We start from the raw sequence: 20,948 nt of genomic DNA on the forward strand, positions 1-20,948 counted from the left end.
TATTCCACACTGGCCCTCCGAAGAGCATGCCACCCAAAACCAGCTCCTTACTCCGTATTTCCCATGGCGACCCCATCCTAACTTGCACACCCCTGGGCACTATGGGTAATTTAGTACGGCCAATCCACCCTAACCCGTACCCTTATCTATAAATTACCTTCTCAAGAATGTAATTTAAGTGCAGAGCTTTTCTAAGAAAATGTCTGTCTGGTTCAACATTTGGACGTAGAATCTACACTTATTGTCTTTTAAAGGGATATTTCTGCGAATAAATAGGATAACGTCTCTTCGAATTGTATATTCATTTAGATAAGACTGCGTCACTTTGCATAGTGAGATATCCCTCTGAAAGTGTCCACACCCCTTTGAAATATAATTGTGTCCATTAAAATTTTTTATTTGCAGAAATAGCCCTTTAAAATGCACATTTCCCCATTGAGATGTGACGAAGTTTGGTTATTATGTCGGAATATCTGTTTAAATTGAGCCGTGAGCTTTCCCAATGTAGACAGGGCTCCTCGAAACGTGGCAGTGTCCCCCCTGCAGCTGCAGAGCGAGACAGGAGAGTTTGTTTTTGTGAATGAGCAGTTGTAGCGCGAGGTGTCTGTTACTTGGTGACGGTGAGGCTCCCCGGCCCCGCCCATCCCCCTGAGCTGACGTCACGCGGGGGTGAAGGCGGTTGGGAGGAGAAGGCGCTCGAGCGGGGAAGGGGCGGCCGTTAGGAAAATGGCGCCGTGCGGCCCCGGGGCAGACACCCGTCACTGGGCACCGCCGCTTTCCTGGTGCAGCTGCTGTGTCACGGGCCACACCGCCCGGCTGTACAGCAGGCAGGAGCCGGTGACCATTCTGGAGGCGGATGGGGTTAAGGGCCTGTTTGGGAACCCGTCGGCCGCCTGGGTGGTGGAGTTCTACTGGTCGTGGGGCGGCCCCTGTGTCAACTCTGGGGCCACCTGGAAGGTACTGGGCCCGGGAGGTGAAAGGTGAGGCAGGTTGGGGGGGGGACGGAGGGGAAGGAATGTGGGGCCTGTCCTGTCATAGTCACATTTTACACTCACTTTCCATCTGCTTTTACTGGGGCTTGTGATTTTTACCCCCTCACTGTTTATTTAATCCTTGTGCTGTTTACTCTTTTAAACAAAAATCCTTGTTTTTGTACTCTTGCTGTTACTTGTGCAATTGCTGAGGCCAGTGGACAGGACCTGCTGAGAATGGTTAGTAAAGCATGTGGTGTACTAAGCCTTGTTAACATGGATATAGTTAGTTATTTTTGCAAGTATACTTTTTAGAGTCACAGATGTACAGCATGGAAGCACTCCCTTTGGTCCAACCCGTCCATGCTGAACAGATATCCTAAATTAATTGAGTCCCATTTGTCAGCACTCGGCTCATCTCCCTCTAAACCCTTCCTATTCATATACCCATCCAGATGCCTTTCAAATGCTGTAATTATACCAGCCTCCCCCACTTCCTCTGGCAGCACCCCCCACTCCTTAGGTACCATTTATATCTTTCTGCTCTCACCCAAAACCTATGCCCTCTAGTTCTGAACTTCACCCCAAACTGGGGAAAAGACATAAGGTTGAGCAGCCAGACAAAACACAAAAGCAATGAAATGTCGAGCCACATGGGGAAAAAATATTGTGGTTCTACCCTTTTTTCTCCTATTGGCATTTGGACACTTAAAATCTGTTTTAAAAACACCAGCATCACCACAGAGCACATTGTGTTTGCTTTTCGGTGTGAACAAGCAGCGTGCATGTTTGCCAATGTCATCAAAACGTTGCGCTTTTGTTCATCGCTTATCTCTGTTATAGAGTCATAGAGATGTATAGCATGGAAACAGAGCCTTCGGTCCATGCCGACCAGATATCCCAACCCAATCTAGTCCCACCTGCCAGCACCCGGCTGATATACCTCCAAACCCTTTCTATTCATGGACCCATCCAAATGCCTCCTAAATGTTGCAATTGTACCAGTCTCCACAACTTCCTCTGACAGCTTATTCCATACACGTATCACCCTCTGCGTGAAAAAGTTGCCGTTTAGGTCTCTTTTATATCTTTCCCCTCTCACCTTAAACCTATGCCCTCTAGTTCTGGACTCCCTGACCCCAGGGAAAAGACTTTGCCTATTTACCCTATCCACGCCCCTCATAATTTTGTAAACCTGTATAAGGTCACCCCTCAGCCTCCCACGCTCCAGGTAAAACACCCCAGCCTGTTCAGCCTCTTCCTACAGCTCAAATCCTCCAGCCCTTGCAACATCCTTGTAAATCTTTTCTGAACCCTTTCAAGTTTCACAACATGTTTGCAATAGGAAGGAGACCAGAATTGCATGCAATATTCCAACAGTGGCCTAACTAATGTCCTGTACAGCCGCAACATGACCTCCTGACCCCTGTACTCCATACTCTGACCAATAAAGAAAAGCATACCAAATGCCGCCTTCACTATCCTATCTATCTGCGACTTCACTTTCAAGCAGCAATGAACCTGCACTCCAAGGTCTCTTTGTTCAGCAACCCTCCCTAGGACCTTACCATTAAGTGTATAAATCCTGCTAAGATTTGCTTTCCCAAAATGCAGCACCTCGCATTTATCTGAATTAAACTCCATCTGCCACTTCTCAGCCCATTGGCCCATCTGGTCCAGACCTTTTCCCTTAAAGCTGTGCCCTTTGGTCCTTGTCTCCCCTACCAATGGAAACTTCTTCCCACCGTATTTGCACTGTGGGGATGAAGTCCTATCCTATCCAGTCATTTCTGCTGGTGGGTGAGACTAGGCCTCAATGTTAGGGGGAGTTGCTTTTGGGCAGAGATGAGGAACTGCTTTTCCCAGAGGGCAGAGATGAGGAACTGTTTTTCCCAGACAGCAGTGAATCTATGGAATTCTCTGCCCAAGGAAGCAGTAGAGGCAGCTTCATTACGTATATTCAAGACACAGTTGGATGGGTTTTTGCCTGGTAGGGGAATTAAGGGATTACTTGTGACAATGTGGGGGGAGGAGCTGAGATGATGGATAGATCAGCCATGATCTTAATGAATGACTGAGCAGGCTCACTTGTAGCAACTGGAGTGAATCCATGGGGGTGGGGGTGGGGGGAAATCTGTTCACTTATAGCAACTGGAGTGAATCCAGGGAGGGAGCAGACTTTGCGAACTCAGGTATGTGTCTTGATTACCCTGGTGAGAGATGGATGGACAGGGTGGGACTGTTTCCCCATCATGCTAGAGTCTGAGGGGTGATGTTATAGACTTTTATAAAATCACGAGGGACTTGGATAGGGTAAATAGACATGGTGTTTTCCTTTGGATGGGGGATTCAGAACTAGAGGGTAATAGATTTAGCGTTGAGAATATGGTGCTAGAAAAACGCAGCAAGTCAGGCAGCATCCGAGGAGCAGGAAAACCGATGTTTTGGGCAAAAGCCCATCATCAGGAAATTGTGTGTGTGTGTGAGACTTTGTGCATGAGAGTGCGCGTAAAAGAGTGTATTTGCTTGTGTGCATGCTTGGTAAAGTGTAATTGTGATGGAGAATGAGCCTGTGAGAGGGTGAGTGTGTTGCAGGGGTGTGTGTGTGTGTGTGTGTGTGTATGTATATGAGTATGAGAGGTTTGGATAAAAGCGAGGGGTTGCATTTTGCTAAAATAAAGAAGGCAAGACAGGTAATGGTAGGGCCCTGGATCGTGTTGTAGAACACAGACCTGGGCGTATTCAGGTTCATTGTTCTTGAAAATTACATCACTGGTAGACAGGGTGGTGAAGAAGGTGTTTAGGAACGATGCGTGGATGTACAAAGGGGTATCAGCGTCCTTCTACACCAGTCACTGCCAGTTGTCAGACAGGTGCAGCAAGCAATCAGCAAGGCAAGTGATGTATTAGCAAGAGGAATCGAGTTCAGAAGTGGGGATGTCTTCCTGCCGGTGAATATATTCGAGGCTGAGTTCATCTGATTTTTGAAGAACAGAGAAGTGGATGGTTATTGGGGAAGGCAAGAAAATAGTTTTCATATCATTATAGACAAGTTAGTCATACAGCACAGAAACAGACCCTTCAGTCCAACTAGTCCATGCTGACTCTATTCACAAACTAAACTAGTCGCACCTAGTTTGGCCCATTTCCCTACAAACCTTTCCTATTCACGTACTTATCCAAACATCTTTTAAACATTGTTACTGTACCTGCGTCTACCACTTCCTCTGGATATTCATTCCACACACAAACCACTCTCTTGTGGGAAAAGGTGCTCCTCGTGTCTTTAAAATCATTCTACTCTCACTTTAAAAGTTTGCTCCCTCATCTTGCCATTCACCTCACCTGTACCCCTCATGACTTTTTAAACCTCTCTAAGGTCACCTCTTAGCCCCCAATGCTCCAGTGAAAAAAGTCCCAGTCTCTGCACCTAGATGTAGGGAGATCCATATCCATTTGTGATCTGTTCAATGCTGGTGCAGGTTTGAAAGTCCAAATGGCTGACTCCTACTCCCAATTCTCACTCTGTGTCCAGGACAACAAGAGACCATAAGACATAGGAGCCAAAAGTAGGCCATTCAGCCCATCAGGTCTGCTCATACCATTCAATCGTGGCTGGAGCTCAGGAACTTATCATTCTCCTGCTTTCTCCCCATAACGCTCGATCCCCTTGATACTGAAGAACCTAGCTATCACAGTCTAAAATATCCTCAGTGACCTGGCCTGCACAGCCTTCTGGGCCAATGAATTCCATAGATTCACCACTCTCCTTATCTCCATTCTAAAAGGTCTTCCCTTTACTCTAAAGCTGTGCGTTCGGGTCTTAGTTTCTCCTACCATCTTCCCAACATCTTCCCTGAGTGGGCGGCACGGTGGCACAGTGGTTAGCACTGCTGCCTCACAGCACCAGAGACCTGGGTTCAATTCCTGCCTCAGGCGACTGACTGTGTGGAGTTTGCACGTTCTCCCCGTGTCTGCGTGGGTTTCCTCCGGGTGCTCCGGTTTCCTCCCACAGTCCAAAGATGTGCAGGTCAGGGGAATTGGCCATGCTAAATTGCCCGTAGTGTTAGGTAAGGGGTAAATGTAGGGGTATGGGTGGGTTGCGCTTCGGCGGGGCGGTGTGGACTTGTTGGGCCGAAGGGCCTGTTTCCACACTGTAAGTAATCTAATCTAATCTAATCTAATCTAATCCACACTGTCTAGGCCGTTCAGTATTATATGTTTCAATTAGATCTCCCCTAAGTGTGGGCCTGTTAATTAGCATGAACCAGACCCTTCAGGGTGAGGTGCAGCAGGGAATAGATTCAGCAAAGTGAGAATGGAGGGAGTGTGTGGGATGGAGATTTTCACCTTCTTCGGGATAAGAGGAAAGAGAGTTTGCTATAAATTAAAATTGATCGGATGGGCTGATGGGCCATGGAGTGGCAGATGGAGTTGAATTTGTTGCTCACATTTTGGTCAAGCGATGCAAGCAGGACTTACATAGTGGGGGGTGGGGGGGAGGGGGGAAGGGGGGAGAGGTGAAGATGATGTTTGGTATGCTTTCCTCAGTTGGTCAGAGCATTGAGTGAAGGAGTTGGGAGGTCATGTTGCGGCTGCACAGGACCTTGGTTAGGCTACTTTTGGAATATTGTATGTAATTCTGGTCTCCGTCCTATGGAAGGATGCTGTGAAACTTGAAAGGGTTTGGAAAAGGTTTATAAGGCTGGTGCCAGAGTTGGCGGGTTTGTACGAGAGGGAGAGGCTTAATAGGCTGGGGCTGTTTCCCTGTAGTGTCAGAGGCTGAGGGGTGACATTATGTAAGTTTATAAGGGGCATGCATGGGGGTGAATAGCCAAGATCTTTTCCTCAGGTAGGGGATTCCAAAACTGGAGGGCAGAGGTTTGAGCTGAGGACAAAGATTTGAAAGGGACCTGAGGGGCCACTTTTACACACACCGTGCTGCATGTATGGAACGAGCTGACAGAGGACGTGGTGGAGACTGGTACAATTACAACATTTAAGTATCACCTGGATGGGTACATGAATAGGAAGGGTTTTGAGGAATACAGGCCACATGCTGGCAAATAGGAATAGATTGATTTTGGATATATGGTTGGCACGAACGTGTTGGGCCAAAGGGTCTGTTTCCATGGTGTAGGACTCTAATTGTCTTCGGTGAAAGCAGAAATGTGGTTGTGAAGACTGGACTTTCAGAGCAACTTTCAAAGATGTTTTGCCCTTACTGCGATCAGAAGAAGTTACAATGAAATCTTTCATTTGTGAGACAGCAAGCAACTAAGTGAGTACATCCGGGATTTTGGTGGAAAGTGGGAATTCGTTGCACTGTGGGGATGAAGCCCTATCCTACCCAGTCATTTCTAGGCCTCAAGCTGAGGGGGAGTCAGTTTAGGACAGATGAAGAGGAAGAAGTGAGGACTGCAGCTTTTCCCGGAGAGTAGTGTATCTGCAGAATTCTGAAGCAGGCTCCAATATGCCCCGGTCCTAATTCTTCGGCTTGACGTACCTGTGAATGTAAACTTTGAAGTGTGTTGGTTAACTGATGCAAATATTTCCCACTTGTCCAATACTATAGTGGCAGCTGCTTCAGTCATTGGGATGGTTTTGATTCATCTACTAAATACACCTATTCTTATTAGACAATATTCATAACAATGTACGCAAGGTGATTCTATAAAAGCAAATTGTAGATAAGTAAAAAGGCCGACCAGGCAAGGAGGTGGTTAACAAACACAGAGCATCTGTAGAGTATGCATCTTATTTGTTTACAAATTAAACATTGTTCAGCTCTTTTTCTAGCTGCTTTCTGAAAATCTGGGTGCCACCATGTTTGTGAGTGTGGACAATCAACTGAAATAGGTAACAGCAAAGAGTGAACACAAATCAGTCCAGTGGGGGTCTCACACATTTTGGTTTGAATATAGAGGGTGTACTGCTTTTGATGCCATTGTTGTGCGCTTCAGCAGGGACTTCCCCTGTGATTTCAGTACCATACCCAGGTAAATGTGCATTTAAACCAGATTACTAAGTGTTAACCTTTCTGCAAACTTCTGTCTGTGTGTGTCATTCTGTAATATTCTCCAACTTTCTTCATAACTGTTTGTCAACTTTTTTTCTTCCTTTTGAAGGGTAATGAAGTGCACACTTTCCAGAACATTCAAAGTTTGTGAGTTGAGCCTCATAAACCCTGGCTGTGATACATAGCTGCTTATGTAAGTTGTGAGTGTCTCTGCATTAGTCCACAACCCAGGGGAAAGACAACAGATTCTTTAGTAGTTGCCCAATGTGTCCTGTATGCCAAATTCATTCAAGTCTGGACGCCTTGAAGCAAACAATTATACTTCAGATTTCTATTACCCAATTAAAACTAATGCTGGGCACACGATCGGATAGGGGGCATTTTTAAATAGATAATTAATTGTTCCCTACAGTGTGGAAACAGGTCCTTTGGCTCAACAAGTCCACACTAACCCTCCAAAGAGTGACCCTTCCTATTCATGTACCCATCCAAATGGCTCTTAAATGTTGCAATTGTACCAGTCTCCACCACATCCTCTGGCAGCTCATTCCACACATGTTCCACCCTCTGCATGAAAAAGTTGCCCCTTAGGTCTTTTTTAATATCTCTCCCCTCTCACCCTGAACGTATGCCCTCTAGTTTTAGACTCTCTGATCCCAGGAAAAGACTTTGCCTATTTACTCTATCCATGCAGTTCAAACCTTTGTAAACCTCTATAAGGTCAACCCTCCACCCCTGACATGCCAGGGAAAACAGCCCCAGCCTCTCCCCATAGCTCAAATCCTCCAACCTTGGCAACATTTTTGGACTGTGGGAGGAAATCGGAGCACCCGGACGAAATCCACGCAGACACTGGGAGAATGTGCAAACTCCACACAGATGGTTGCCCGAGGTGGGAATTGAACCCAAATCACTCCAAACGTTACTGCTTCCAAAGAAGCCTGTTGGACTAAAACATGGAGTTGTGTGATTTTAAACTTGTAGATTAGATTACTTACTTACAGTGTGGAAACAGGCCCTTTGGCCCAACAAGTCCACACCGACCCTCCGAAGAGCAACCCACCCAGACCCATTCCCCTACGGTTTCCCCTTCGCCTAACACTACAGGCAATTTAGCACGGCCAATTCACTTAACTTGCACATTTTTGGACTGTGGGAGGAAACCGGAGCATCCAGAGGAAACCCACACAGACATGGGGACAATGTGCAAACTCCACACACAGTTGCCTGAGGCGGGAATTGAATGCAGGTCTCTGGCACTGTGAGGCAGCAGTGGTAACCACTCTGCCATCATGCCGCCAGGTTAAAAACTTTGTCCATAGAGCCCAGGGATGTGCCGGTTAGAGTGGATTGGCCATGCTAAATTACCCATTGTACCAAGGGATGTGCAGGTTAGGGTGGATTGGCCATGCTAAATTACCCATTGTACCAAGGGATGTGCAGGTTAGGGTGGATTGGCCATGCTAAATTACCCATTGTACCAAGGGATGTGCAGGTTAGGGTGGATTGGCTATGCTAAATTACCCATTGTACCAAGGGATGTGCAGGTTAGGGTGGATTGGCCATGCTAAATTACCCATTGTACCAAGGGATGTGCAGGTTAGGGTGGATTGGCTATGCTAAATTATGCATAATGTGCAGGTAAGGTGCATTACTCAGGGTTAAATGTAGAGCAGTGGGGGTAGGGAAATAGGTATGGGTGGGTTACCCTTGGGAGAGTCGGTGAGGCCGAGTGGCCTGCTACCACACTGCGGGGAAAATCTGAAGGGAAGGGGTTTTTGGAAAGGGCGTTCTCCTGTCCTTCTGCCGCAGGGCACACATGCGCAGAGCGGGGGCCCGCTGACGGCCTCGCCTCTTCACTGTCACTTTTCCTTGCCCTGCCCCTTATTTCCTTAATGACGTCACAACGCGGAAGTCGCCATGTCAGTTTCAAAGTGAACATCCCTCTTTTTGGGCAACTCTTCATCCTGAGAGAGAGACAGATGGGAGGAGGGGAAATGTGTTCACTTGTAGCAACTGGAGTGAATCCAGAGAGGGAGCAAATTCCGCAAACTCAGGTGTGTGTCTTAATTATCCGGGTGAGGAGGAACTGAAGGATCGATGTTGGGAAGGCGGAGGGGTAGATAGCTTTTCTGTATTTTTTAAAATGCACCCGATTCCCACAAGCAACTGCAACAAGTGCTTGCAATATTCGTCATTGCAGCTTCAAGCCGGTTTTGCATCATCTTTTTACGCCTTGGCTCCAGCACATACCGCTTCCTTCCCTCATTCCCGTTCCCCGCCCCCCGCCCCTGACGTCCACGCTAACCCTCAAAAGGTCGGTTTGTCCCTCCATTCCGGCCAGGTTATTTTTTGTGGGTTTTGAAAACAGTCCCAATCTTCTGATTTTAAGAATAGGCAAGTTATGTTGTAGTTGCACCAGACATTGGTTAGGCCACATTTGGAATATTGTGTGCAGTTCTGGTCTCTGTGCTGGAGGAAGGATGTTGTGAAACTTGAAAGGGTTCAGAAAAGATTGACAAGGATATTGTCAGGGTTTGAGCTGAACAGGGTGGGGCTGTTTTCTCTCGAGCGCTTGAGGCTGAGGGATGACGCTATAAACTTTTATAAAATCATGAGGGGCATGGATAGGGTAAATAGATAAGGTCATTTTTCTTGATGGATCATAGGTTCAGGTTGAGGGTGAGATTTAAAAGGAACCTAAGGGACAACTCCTGAAATCAGCAGGTGGTGCGTGCAAGGAATGAGCAGCCAGAAGAAGTGGTGACAGCTGGTACAATTACAGCATTTAAAAGGCATCTGGATGGTAATGTGAATGGGAAGGGTTTAGAGGGACATGGGCCCAGTGCTAGCAAATGGGACTAGATTGATTTAGGATATCTGGTCTGCATGGACAAGTTGGACTGAAGGGACTATTTCTGTGCTGTACATCTGTGATTCTGGTTTGCCACGTCTGTATGTTCAGTTTCTCTCTGGTGTTGGAGTTAATGCCTTGATGTCTCATTTTGCTCCCCACATCCTGGGGACGTTAACCATTTTCTATTTGGTTGTTCTGATGATCCGGGTCATTGAGTTTCTGCGATCGGTCAATAAACATATCTGGAAATGAGTCTTTGTCAATCACACAAGCAATAGTTTATTCTTTGATATGGCTGGGTTGGTGGACTCTGATCAGCCCATAAGGATGAGTACTCTGAGACCGCCAAAAGAATCCACTGACTTCTACAGAATTTGCATACAGCTTATGTACATTGTTTAAAGTCAGACATGGAACGTGATCACGTGTTAACAACCAATCAGATCCTACAAGGTCCTCGTCCACTTTTGAATTGGCCTATCATAATTTCTTGTAAACAACCTGTTAGTCATATAGTCATAGTCATAGAGATATCCAGCATGGAAACAGACCCTTCGGTCCAACCCGTCCATGCCGACCAGATATCCTAACCCAATCTCGTCCCACCTGCCAGCACCCACCCATATCCCTCCAAACCCTTCCTATTCATATACTCATCCAAATGCCTCTTAAATGTTGCAATTGTACCAGCCTCCACCACTACCTCTGGCAGCTAATTCCATACACGTACTACCCTCAGTGTGGAAAAGTTGCCCCTTAGGTCTCTTTTATATCTTTCCCCTCTCACCCTAAACCTATGCCCTCTAGTTCTGGACTCCCCGAACCCAGGGAAAAGACTTTGCCTATTTATCCTATCCATGCCCCTCATAATTTTGTAATAAGGTCACCCCTCATACTCCGACGTGCCAGGGAAAACAGCTCCAGCCTGTTCAACCTCTCCCTATAGCTTTAATCCTCCAACCATGGCAACATCCTTGTAAATCTTATCTGAACCCTTTCAAGTTTCACAACGTGTTTCCGACAGGAAGGAGACCAGAACTGCATGCAATATTCCAACAGGGGCCTAACCAATGTCCTGTACAGCTGCAACATGACCTCCCAACTCCTGTACTCAATACTCTGACCCATAAAGGAAAGCATACCAAATGCCTTTTTCACTCTCCTATCTACCTGCAACTCCACTTTCAAGGAGCGATGAACCTGCACTCCAAGGTCTCTTTGTTCAGCAACACTCCCTAGGACCTTACCATTAAGTGTATAGGTCCTGCTAAGATATGCTCTCCCAAAATGCAAATCTTAGCAGGATTTATCTGAATTAAACTCTATCTGCCACTTCTCAGCCCATTGGCTCATGTGGTCAAGATCCTGTTGTAATCTGAGGTAATTCTCTTCGCTGTCCACCACACCTCCAATTTTGGTGTCATCTGCAAACTTACTAACTGTACCTCTTACACTCGCATCCAAATCATTTATGTAAATGACAAAAAGTAGAGTACCCAGCACCGATCCTTGTGGCACTCCACTGGTCACAGGCCTCCAGTCTGAAAAACAACCCTCCACCACCACCCTCTGTCTTCTAGCTTTGAGCCAGTTCTGTATCCAAATGGCTAGCTCTCCTTATATTCCATGAGATCTAACCTTGCTAATCAGTGTCCCATGAGGAACCTTGTCGAACACCTTTCTGAAGTCCACATTGATCACATCTACTTCTCTGCCCTCATTAATCCTCTTTGTTACTTCCTCAGAAAACTCAATCAAGTTTGTGAGACATTACTTCCCCGCACAAAACCATGTTGACTATCCCTAATCAGTCCTTGCCTTTCCAAATACATGTGCATCCTGTCCCTCAGGATTCCCTCCAACAACTTGCCCACCACCAATGTCAGGCTCACCAGTCCATAGTTCGCTGGCTTGTCCTTACCACCTTAAACAGTGGCACCACGTTTGCCAACCTCCAGTCTTCTAGTACCTGACCTGTGACTATCAATGATACAAATATCTCAGCAAGAGGCCCAGCAATCACTTCTCTCGCTTCCCACATAGTTCTCAGGCACACCTGATCAGGTCCTGGGGATTTATCTACCTTTACCCGTTTCAAGACATCCAGCACTTCCTCCTCTGTAACCTGGACATATTTTGCAAGATGTCACCATCTATTTCCCTACAGTCGATATCTTCCATGTCCTTTTCCACAGTAAATACTGATGCAAAATATTAATTTAGTATCTTTCCCATTTTCTGCAGCTCAACACAAAGGCCGCCTTGCTGATCTTTGAGGGGCCCTATTCTCTCCCTAGTTACCCTTATGTCCTTAATATATTTGTAAAAACCCTTTGGATTCTCCTTAATTCTATTTGCCAAAGCTATCTCATGCCCCCTTTTTGCCCTCTTAAGTATTTCCCTCTTAAGTATACCCCTCCTTCCTTTATACTCTTCTAAGGATTCACTCCCTATCTATACCTGATATATGCTTCCTTCTTTTTCTTAACCAAACCCTCAATTTCTTTAGTCATCCAGCATTCCCTATACCTACCAGCCTTTCCTTTCACCCTGACAGGAATATACTTTTTCTGGATTCTCGTTATCTCATTTCTGAAGGCTTCCCATTTTCCAGCCATTCCTTTACCTGCGAACATCTGCCTCCAGTCAGCTTTTGAAAGTTCTTGCCTAATACTGTCAAAATTGGCCTTTCTCCAATTTAGAACTTTTAGATCTGGTCTATCCTTTTCCATCATTATTTTAAATCTAATAGAATTATGGTCGCTGGCCCCAAGGTGCTCCCCCACTACACCTCAGTCACCTGCCCTGCCGTATTTCCCAAGAGTAGGTCAAGTTTTGCACCTTCTCTCGTAGGTACATCTATATACCCAATCAGAAAATTGTCTTGTACGCACTTAACAAATTCCTCTCCATCTAAACATTTAACACTTTTGCAGAGAAAGATACCAACAGCATACTGTCAGCTTCGAGTCTTCTCTTGACCTGGAGCACATGTCAAGAAACTTTTATACATCTTATGATATAATCGGTCAGTGATGAGATTATTGTCTTTGTAACATGTGTTTATTGTAAATCATTGCGGAATCGTTGATAGTTTCAATACAGTCTTTGTCAGTTCCAGCACAGCCTTTGTTAATTTCTGCACAGTCGTTGTCAGTTTCAGTGCAGACATTGCCAATTTCGATGTCTGCATGGAAATCCATTGTTGTAGTAATGGGCGCTGATTGCTCTTCCTGAGGAGGATTACTGGAGCCCTGGCTATTAGCATTTCGTATTGAGTCTGTATCAAACTGTTAGCACTTCTATAAGAGGTGTTGGCTGGACCCAGTGCTCATTGCTCATGTGTATTCTCTCCCCCACCTGCCTTAAACTGTGTTATGAGTCCATTGTGCTGGCATTCTGGTGGGCCTTGGCAGTGTCTATATCTGCTCTGCTGTTTCTCTCTGTATTGTGATCCGGCAACCATTTTGTGTCAAGTTGGCCAACTGATGGCTCAGTGGCCATCTTGTGTATCAGTGTGCCTAGTGTCACCCTGCCCCGTGCCAGCTCCCACTTCTCTCTCTGCCTGTCCATTCTCTCTATCAAGCCCACTCGTTTTCTCTCTCTCTGTACTCCCACCCTCTGTATCCCCCAGTCTCTGTCTACCCCCCACCCTCTGCCCCCGTCAGGAATAAAGGGCTCCTGCCCGAAATACCGATTTTCCTGCGCCTCAGTTGCTGCCTGGCCTGCTGTGCATTTCCAGCTGAACTCTAATCTTGACTGTAAAGGGGTGAATGGCCTAGTCCTAGTCTTGTGAAGTTGATTCCGACCATCTAGAAATAGTCACGGAGCACAGAAACATACCCTTCGGTCCATGCCGACCAGATATCCTAAATTAATCTAGTGATCCATTTGCCAGCATTTGGCCCCTTATCTCTCTGAATCTTTCCTATTTATATCCCCATTCAGGTGCATTTTAAACATGATCATTGTAATAGCCTCCACCATTTACTCTGGCAGCTCATTCCATACACGCACCGCCATCTGTGCAAAAAAGTTGCCCCTCAGAAATGTTTCCCCCCTCACCCTAAACCTCTGCCCTCCAGTTCTGGACTCGCGCCCCTACCCTGGGGAAAAGACGTATAAAAGTTGAGCAGCCAGACAGATTGCAAAAGCAATAAAATGTCAACTCACAGGGAAAAACAAATTGTGGCTCTACCCCTTTTTTTACCTATTGGCATCTGGACTCTTAAAACACCAGCTCCCACAGTGAGCGTACTACGCATGTTTTTCGGTGTCAGCAAAACTGGGCATGCTCATCACTTTCCGAAAAAAAAAGGCGCGCGACCTTCCTTTGACCCAATAGGGAACCACGGAAGACCGGAAGGAGACTGGTCCTCCTGCCAATCGGAGCCACCCCATTGTCTGAATGCGGAAGATCAACCATGAGTTTCTGAAGCTGTTACTCCTGGTCCTCTCTTTCTGTATCAACATTGAGCTTCACCCGGACTGCAAAACCTTTCCTCTGTATAAGATGGATAGCAGTGAGTTGAAGGGTGCGTAGGTTAAATTACTATATTTTAAATTAGGATTAAGTCTCGGCACAACATCGTGGGCCTAAGGGCCTGTTCTGTTCTGTTCTGTACATTTCTGTCCTATGTTCTAAGACCTGTGAATACGACACTATATTTTCTCGCCACCTTTTCAATTCTGGAGTTCAATTGTTGATTTGCAGCAACTGAAAGGAAAGGGTGTGAACCCAGAAGGGGACAGACTCGAAACGTGGCCCAGGTCTGTGTCTCAATTGGCAAAATAGACAGGCAGGAGGCTGGAAGATCACAGCAAACCAGGCAGCATGAGGAGGTGGAGAAGTCGACTTTTCGGGTGTAACCCTTCTTCAGGATTGGGTGCTGGGGCCAGAGGCTAAAGTGGGGATAGATGAAGACAGGGAGAGGAGGAAGAAATCTGGTTGGTGGCAGGGAGGAGTGGAAATGAGGGGCACGAGGCTGAGAAGGGAGTCAGGGGATGGAAAGTGAGTTTATTTGAAATTGGAGAACTCGATGTTGAGTTCTGCAGGCTGGCCGGGCGGAAGATGGGTTTTGTTCACACAGTTTGCAGTTTGGTTCTTGTTGTGGTTCTGTTCACCGAGCTGGGAATTTGTCTTGCAGATGTTTCGTCCCCTGTCTAGTGAGTTGTTGTCTGAGCGTGGCTGTTGGTTTGTGTGCTGTTATGAGTCCTAGTGGTCGCAGTAGTCTGGCTGTCAGTTCGGAAATGCTCTTGATGTATTGTAGTGTGGCTAGTCCTTTGGGTTGTGGCATGTTCTCGTTCCGTTGTCTTTCTTTTGGGCATCTGTTGATGAAATTGCGCGGGTATCCGTTTTTAGCGAATACATTGTATAAGTGTTCTTCTTCCTCTTTTTGCAGTTCTGGTGTACTGCAGTGTGCTGTGGCCCTTTCGAATAGTGTCTTGATGTAACTTCTTTTGTGTGTGTTGGGGTGGTTGCTTTCGTAGTTCAGGACTTGGTCTGTCTGTGTGGCTTTCCTGTATACCTTTGTGGTGAATCAGCACGAAGGACCTGATACCCAGCATGAGCAAAACCAATGTCGTGTACAAAATCCCATGCAAGGACTGCACAAGACACTACATCGGACAAACAGGAACACAGCTAATGATCCGCATCCATGAACACCAACTAGCCACGAAACGACACGACCAGCTATCCTTAGTAGCCACACACTCAGATGACAAGCAACATGGATTCGACTGGGACAACACTACTATTATAGGACCAGCCAAACAGAGAACAGCCAGGGAATTCCTAGAGGCATGGCATTCAGCCACAGATTCCATCAATAAACACATCGACCTGGACCCAATATACCGGCCACTACAGCGGACAGCTGGAACTGACAATCGGAAGCGGCAGATACAAATCACTATAAATGCCGGAGGAAACAGCACAGAAGCGCTTCACAGGAGGCTCCCAAGCACTGAGGATGTCACCTAGACAGGGGACGAAACGTCTGCAACACACATTCCCAGCTCGGCAAACAGAACCACAACGAGCACCCGAGCTACAAATCTTCTCACAAACTTTGCAGTTTGGTTTGTTGTGGCAATAGAGGAAGCCTAAGATGCTCTTGTCGGGAAGGGGAATTAAAATGGGCGGTGACTGGGAGGTCTGGTCGGCCTCAGTGGATCTGGCCGCGATGCTCAGTGAACCATTCCCCAAGTTTGCGCTCTGCATCCCCGATGTAGAGAAGATCACAATTGGCAAACACATGGCAAATGCAGTACAACACTGTGAAGTAATAGCCATTGCTGTGAAAAAAAAAGTAGAAAGGAGGTGTATTGATTAAATGGTGATATATTGGGATGTGGAGAAAGTGAGGACTGCAGATGCTGGAGATTCGTCAAAAGTGTGGTCCTGGAAAACACAATAGGTCAGGCAGCATCAGAGGAGCGGAAGAGTCGACGTTTTGGGCCCGAGCCCTTCATCAGGAATGATGTGTGGATGTACAAAGCCTCCTTCTCCAGCAGTCACTGCCAGTTGTCAGACAGGTGCAGTGAGCAATCAGCAAGGCAAGTGGTATATTAGCAAGAGGAATTGAGGTCAGAAGTGGGGACATCCTCCTGCAGTTAGGGTTTCATTGAATATTATTCAAGACTGAGTTCATGTGATTTTGGAACAACAAAGAAGTGGATGTTAATTGGGGAAGGCAAGAAAATGATTTTAAGACCAGTATACAGCACAGAAACAGACCCTTCAGTCCAAATAACCCATACCGACTATATTCACAAACTAAACTGGTCTGACCTGCCTGCGTTTGACCCATATCCGGCCGAACCTTCCTTATTCATGTACTTGTTCAAATGTCTTTTAAATGTTGTTACCTGCATTCACCACTTCCTCTGGACAATCATTCCATATGTAAACCTCTCTGTGTAAAAAAAAAAAAAAAAAATTGCCCCTCCTGCCTTTGTAAAATCTTTCTCCCCTCACCTTCAAATTTGATGCCTAATCTTGAAACCCCCACCCTAGAGAAAGGATACCCAGTGGTCACCTCATCTATCCCCCTCATGATTTTATAAACCTCTGTAAGGTCACCTCTCAACCTCCTGTGGTCCAGTGAATAAGTCCCAACGTTTTCAGCTTGATGTCGGCAGATTCACAACCAATCTGTTGAATGTTGGTGCAGGCTTGAAAGACCAAATGGCCTACTCCTGTTTCCAATTCTCTCATGCTGTGTCCAGAATAGCAAGAGAACATAAGACATCGGAGCAGAAATTAGGCCATTCAAGGTCTGCTCTGCTATTCAATCATGGCTGATAGGTTTCTCAACCACATTCTCCCACTTTGTCTCCGTAACCCTCCATCATCTTGATACTCAAGAACGTCTGTATCTCAGTCTTAAATGTCCTTGGTGAATTCCACAGATTCACCGCTCTCTGGCTGAAGAAGTTTCTCCTTACCTCCATTCTAAAAGATCTTCCCTTTACTCTCAGGCTGTACCCACTGGTTCTAGTCCCTCCAACCAATGGAAATAACTTCCCAACTTCCTCTCTGTCCAGGCCATTCAGTATTCTTTATGTTTCACTTAGAATCCCCCCTGCCACCCCCCCCCCCCCCCCCCCCCCCAGGGTGGGCCTGTTAATCAACATGAACCAGATCCTTCAGGATGACGTATGGCAGGGATTAGGTTGAGCAAACTGAGAATGCAGGGAGAGTGTATGGGATGGAGAGGGAGTAAGAGAGGAAAGAGAGTTCACTATGAATTAGAATTGATCAGATGGGCCAAGGAGTGGCAGTTTAGTTTAGAGAAATGTGTGGTTTGCATTTTGGTCAAGCAATCCAGGCAGGACTGACACAGTTAAGGGAAGTGTTGCAGAACAAAGAGACCTTGGAGTGCAGGTTCATAGTTCCTTGAAAGTGGAGTCGCAGGTAGACAGGATAGTGAAGAAGGCATTTGGTATGCTTTCCTTTATTAGTCAGAGCAGAGAGTACAGGAATTAGGAGGTTATGTTGTGGCTGTATAGAACATTGGTTCGTCCGCGTTTGGAAGACTGCATTCATTTCTGGTTAATAGGAAAAATGCTGTGAAACATTGAAAGGGATCAGAAAAGATTTACAAGACTGCTGTCAGAGTTGAAGGGTTCGAGCTACAGGGAGAGACTCAATAGGCTGGGGATATTTTCTGTAGAGCATTGGAGGCCAAGAGATGACCTTATAGATGTTCATAAGGGGCATAGATAGAGTGAATACCCAATGTCTTTTCCCCAAGGTAGGACAGTCCAAAACTACAAGTTTGATGTGAGGGAGAATTTTTAAAGGCATCTGGATGGGTACATGAATAGGAAAGGTTCAGAGGGATATGAGCCACATGCAGGCAAATTAGACTAAATTACTTTAGGATATCTGTTTAGCCGGACAAATTGGACCAAAGGGTCTGTTTCCATGCTGTATGACTCTAATCTTCTTTGGTGAAAGCGGAAGTGTGATTGTGAAGGCTGGAGTTTGAGAGCAGCTTTCAAAGATATTTTGCCCTTAATGGGAGTAGAAGTTGTTGCAGTGAAATCTTGCATTTTGTGAGAGAGCATCTGAGGTTTTGGTGGAAAGTGGGAATTCATTGCACTGTGGGATGAAGCCTATCCAGTCATTTCTGCTGGTGAATGAAACAAGGCCTCAATATTAGGAGTAGAAGATTTAGGTCAGAGATACGGAGGAACTGCTTTTCCTGGAGAACAGTGAATCCATGGAATTCTCAGACCAAGGAAGCGGTAGAGACAACTTCGTTAAGTATATTCAGGACACAGTTGGATGGGTTTTGCATGAGGGGCATGGATAGGGTTAATAGACAAGGTCTTTTCCTTGGGATGGGGAAGTACAGAACTAGAGGGTAATAGGTTTCAGGTAGGGGGGGTAGGTAGAGATGTAAAAGGGATCTCAGGGGCAAATTTTTCACGGAGAGGATAATGCATGCATGGAATGAGCTACCAGAGGAAGTGATGGGGGCTGGTACAGTTACAACAGTTAAAAGGCATCTGGATGGGCATATGAAAGGGTTACAAAGACCGATAAGGAACAAGTGGAGTCAGAGAGATGTACAGCACGGAAACAGACCCTTTGGTTCAACTTGTCCTTGCTGACCAGATAGCCAACACAATTTTGTCCCAGTTGCCAGCACCCAGCCCATATAGGGGCCAGGTGATGGCAAATGTGACTAGATTAATTCAGGATATCTGGTCAGCTCAGACAAGTTGGGCCAAAGGGTCTGTTTCCGTGCTGTATGACCCTAATCGTCTTCCATTAAAGCAGAAGTGTGGTTTTGAAGACTGGACTTTCAGAGCAGCTTTCATGGATGTTTTGCCCTTACTGGGAGCAGAAGAGCTTGACTGAAGTGTGTTGGTGTTAATGGGTTGATGTCTCATTTTGCTCCCTGCTTCCTGGGGTCGTTAACCATTTTGTGTCTGGCTCTTCCTCAAGCAGTTGCAGTGCAGGTTCACTCTGAATTGACACACTTTTTTTGTTTCCCAAAATCAGACCTGCTCACTCTCAGCAGTATCCCAATGTTGTGAAAGATATTAACTTTCAGGTGGAATTATCCAAAATTCAGTGAGATGTCAGTCTTGATGTTTTTGCTTTTCTGCCCCTGTAAGATCCTGAATAACCTTCAGGAGAATTAGTTAGGGGCAGAGTGAGAACAGACGGGGAGAGAGTGAGTGGGATGGTGCTTTCAATTTTGTGGAGTAACAAAAGAAAAGAATTTTCTGTAGAAAGTAGAATTGCTTGTTCTGAATTTCCACCCTGGACTGATAGTGATGACTTTTTAAATCTCTTCTTACAGAGTATTTGAAGATCTGAAGACGGAAGTTTCAAAATCAACAGATTTGGCTTATGCTTGAAACATCTGCTCTTTGGATGCTGCCTGACCTGCTGTCCTTTACCAGTGCCGCACGTTTTGATTGACTCTCCAGCGTCTGCAGTCCTCACTTTGATGTCAATGTCTGACAGTCACTCAAACCATCAGAGACTGCAACAATTTTGAACTGTGATTCTGTGAGAAGGAGCAAAGCTCTTTGGTTCCAGTTTGAGAACGCTTTCAGCATCAGTGGGTCTGGGTGAGTGACCCTACTGTTGCAGCGCACTGCGTGTGGAGTGTGTAGCAGCTATACGGCGTGGGAAGAGGAATTCACAGCCTGGAGAGGCTGTACATGCCTATGTGTGCACCTGAAGCTTCGGCCATGGAGAAACCCGAGGAATCCTGCCATTTGGAGAAACCATGGAAGTGTAGCGACTGTGGGAAAGGCTTCTGTTTCCCGTCTGTTCTGGAGACTCATCGGCGCAGCCACACCGGGGAGAGGCCATTCTCCTGCCCAGTCTGTGGGAAGGGCTGCAGCAGTTCCTCCAACCTGCTGACCCACCTGGTGGGTTCACACGGGGGAGAGGCCCTTCACCTGCCCAGAGTGCGGGAAGGCCTTCTGCAATTCTCACCAACTTGCTGGCCCACCAGCGGGGTCCACACCGGGGAGAGGCCCTTCAGCTGCCCCGAGTGCGGGAAGGCCTTCAGCAATTCCTACAACCTGCTGACCCCACCGGCGGGTCCACACGGGAGAGAGGACCCTTCAGCTGCCCCGAGTGCGGGAAGGCCCTTTAGCCATTCCTCCACTCTGCTGAGGCACCGGCAGGTCCACACGGGGGAGAGGCCATTCCCCTGCACAGAGTGTGGGAAGGCCTTCAGGCGTTTCGACACCCTGCTGAGTCACCGGCAAGTTCACACGGGAGAGAGGCCCTTCACCTGCCCCGAGTGTGGAAAGGCCTTCAGCAATTCCTCCAACCTTGTGATCCACCGGCGGGTTCACAGGGTAGAGAGGCCCTTCAGCTGCCCCGAGTGCGGGAAGGCCTTTAGCCATTCCTCCACCCTGCTGAGGCACCGGCAGGTCCACACGGGGGAGAGGCCGTTCCCCTGCACCGAGTGTGGGAAGGCCTTCAGGCATTCCAACACCCTGCTGAGACACCGGCAGGTCCACACGGGGGAGAGACCCTTCACCTGCCCTGAGTGCGGGAAGGCTTTCTGCAATTCCTCCAACCTGCTGGCCCATCAGCGGGTCCACACAGGGGAGA

General features: G+C 46.8%; 1 protein-coding gene across 1 annotated transcript; it reads left to right on the forward strand.

Moving 5' to 3' along the window:
• Positions 1 to 643: 643 nt before the first annotated feature.
• LOC140460922 (sulfhydryl oxidase 2-like) lies at positions 644 to 20,431 on the forward strand. Its single transcript, XM_072555651.1, has 2 exons — positions 644 to 980; positions 19,672 to 20,431. The coding sequence occupies exons 1-2, from the start codon at positions 727 to 729 to the stop codon at positions 19,727 to 19,729; spliced, it is 312 nt and encodes a 103-aa protein (XP_072411752.1). The 5' UTR covers positions 644 to 726; the 3' UTR covers positions 19,730 to 20,431.
• The last annotated feature ends 517 nt before the right edge of the window (positions 20,432 to 20,948 follow it).

The sequence above is a fragment of the Chiloscyllium punctatum genome, chromosome 36 (assembly GCF_047496795.1).
Source record: "Chiloscyllium punctatum isolate Juve2018m chromosome 36, sChiPun1.3, whole genome shotgun sequence".
Lineage (NCBI taxonomy): Eukaryota > Metazoa > Chordata > Chondrichthyes > Orectolobiformes > Hemiscylliidae > Chiloscyllium > Chiloscyllium punctatum.